At 47.4% G+C, this 2,355-nt stretch overlaps 1 protein-coding gene across 1 annotated transcript in view; it reads left to right on the top strand.

Annotated features, from left to right (window-relative positions):
• Positions 1-438: 438 nt before the first annotated feature.
• The window catches only part of pak4 (p21 protein (Cdc42/Rac)-activated kinase 4), a 9,546-nt gene continuing 7,629 nt past the window's right edge, over positions 439-2,355 (top strand). Inside the window, exons 1-2 of the mRNA XM_017404569.3 lie at positions 439-910; positions 1,318-1,773. Of these exons, the coding sequence (XP_017260058.3) occupies positions 827-910; positions 1,318-1,773 (540 nt within the window). The 5' untranslated portion in view covers positions 439-826. The remainder of the gene's footprint in view (positions 911-1,317; positions 1,774-2,355) is intronic.

The following is a 2,355-nucleotide window of genomic DNA, read 5'->3' as shown; positions in this document are numbered from 1 at the left end:
CGCGTGTGCACCCACGATGAACCGCATCAGTCCAAGCTGGAACAGAAGGAAGTTAGCGATTNATGTATATTTGTGTGTATGTGTGTGGGCGTGCTCGCATGTTGACACGGACTCATAATTAAGTCCCGGCTCGTGACGGCTCCTCCGTCACAGTTCTTTGGGCTAATTTAGCCATTCGGACGTCAAAATGTTCGGCTGATTCAGGAGATGGCTGCTTTTATATTTTTCAAGATATTTAACTTTAGTTACAAATATTATCACCATAGAAATGCATTGAGATCTCTTCAAATCCTTTAAAAACATTGTTCTGTTTTTGTCTTCTGCACCTTTTAGCTTTTGGCTAAACATTTGCTGCTTTTAGCTAACCTTTCACCACTTTAGTTTTAAGCTAGCCTTTTGATAATATTAGCTTTTAGCTACTGTTCTGCTACTTTAGTTCTCAGCTACTTTTAGCTTTATTTTGACTACCTTTAGCTAACCCTTTGCTGGTATTAGCTTTGAGCTAGACTTTCTCTATTTTCAGCTCCTAGCTTTTATTTTGCCTTTTTGCTGCTTTAATGTTTTGCTAAGCTTTTAAAGGTTGAGCTTTTAGCTGATGTTTTGTTACTTTTAACCAGTTTCAGCTCATTCGGTGCTCATGTTTTCCGGTCGGTTTTGAACTCGTTTGTTTTTTCAGGACCCGGCGGTTCGCAGGGACCAGCCCGGAGACCTCAGGCCGAAGTCCAGCTACGTCGCTCGGGAGGGCAGTCCTCAGTCTCCCCGGGACAAGAGGCCCCTCTCAGGACCCAACATCCGAACCCCCAACCTGCCGATAACCGAAGGCGTGATGAAGACGGCGCAGCAGAACACCCGGCCCTTTAATACGTACCCGAGGACGGACAGCGACGGGGGACGCAGCCCCACGGGACAGGTGGGGACCTCGGCACGGACAGAAAGTTTTTAACTCATTTTTCTACTTTAATAGTTGCTCAGATTTGTGTTTTTATTGTGCAGTAAGGGACGTTTCCAGTTTTATATATATTTACATCTTAACAGGAACTGATTTATGTTCGAAATGTTTATTATTTTGGAAGTAAAGAATAATTTCTGTGTTGCATTCCTCCTTAAAAACTGAGAAAACTGCTTTAATTGACATGTTTTATTTGCTTATTACTAAAACAGAGAACTTAGAGGATGAATCAGTGTTTCTTATTTAACGGTGAAGCTCTTTTCTTTTAGAGAATTTATTCATCTGAAAACTTTCAGGTCAGTTTAGGTTTTAAAGTGAAATAAACCGTCTGTCTGTCGTGTGCTGATGTCTTCTGTCCGTGTCTCCAGGTGGTCCGACACCACGAGTCCTCCCCTCAGAACGGGCCGTCCAGCGGTTCCACCCAAGGTTCCTCCGGCTCCAAGCCCGCAGCCGCCCAGCAGCCTCATCACACCTCCCACCCCAGCCTGACCCCCAAGCCGTCCCAGTACCCCCACACCCCTCACCCCAGCGTTCCCGCCCCGCAGCCCCCGGTCCCCACAGGACCCGCAGGACCGGGAGCCCCTCCCCAGGGCCGCTCCCCGCAGAGGGAGCCCCAGAGGGTTTCCCACGAGCAGTTCCGAGCGGCGCTGCAGATGGTGGTGGACCCCGGCGACCCGCGGACCTACCTGGACCACTACATAAAGATCGGCGAGGGCTCCACGGGGATCGTGTGCATCGCCACGGTGAAGACCACCGGGAAGCTGGTGGCTGTGAAGAAGATGGACCTGAGGAAGCAGCAACGCAGAGAGCTTCTCTTCAACGAGGTGAGGAGCGCTGATCTGAACCAGACCCAGATTCTGAAGAGCAGTTAGTGGCAGCAGCAGCAGCGGGCGATCATGTAATCGCATATGTGTGCTTGTGTTTGTTCACCTTATAAACTGCCAGATGCATCTAGTGCTGGGCGATGTAACGATACATATCGTGGGGACGATAGAAAAGTGTCTGTTGTGATATATTTTCTTCTATCGTTTCTATCATAATTGTATCAATGATTCATGTAAATATTTCATAACGTAGGCTACGACGAATGTATTAGTGTTGTCACTTTGCATACATTCAGTTTATATAAGTGATAAATAAGAAGACAAAATAACTATTTTGCGAAGAACCTCCGTTTTGCGACATGATGCTGCTTTACGGCAGCGGCTTTCTGTGCGGCGCCGTGTTTTCACCATAAGTGCTGAAAGATGGAGACGCAGGAAGTATCAAACCTGGGGTCGCAACAAGTAGAGACAGCTAGCAGGCAGCCCAAGAAGAAAGACTTTTACCAAAACCAGGGGGACGTCTGTGATTTGGTTCAAGAAGTCCGACACGGAGCAGAAAAAGCTAATATGCTAACTCTGCTA

Source organism: Kryptolebias marmoratus, linkage group LG2 (assembly GCF_001649575.2).
Source record: "Kryptolebias marmoratus isolate JLee-2015 linkage group LG2, ASM164957v2, whole genome shotgun sequence".
Classification (NCBI taxonomy): Eukaryota; Metazoa; Chordata; class Actinopteri; order Cyprinodontiformes; family Rivulidae; genus Kryptolebias; species Kryptolebias marmoratus.
Note: the sequence above shows the minus strand (reverse complement) of the source record. Positions and strands in the feature narration are given on the sequence as shown.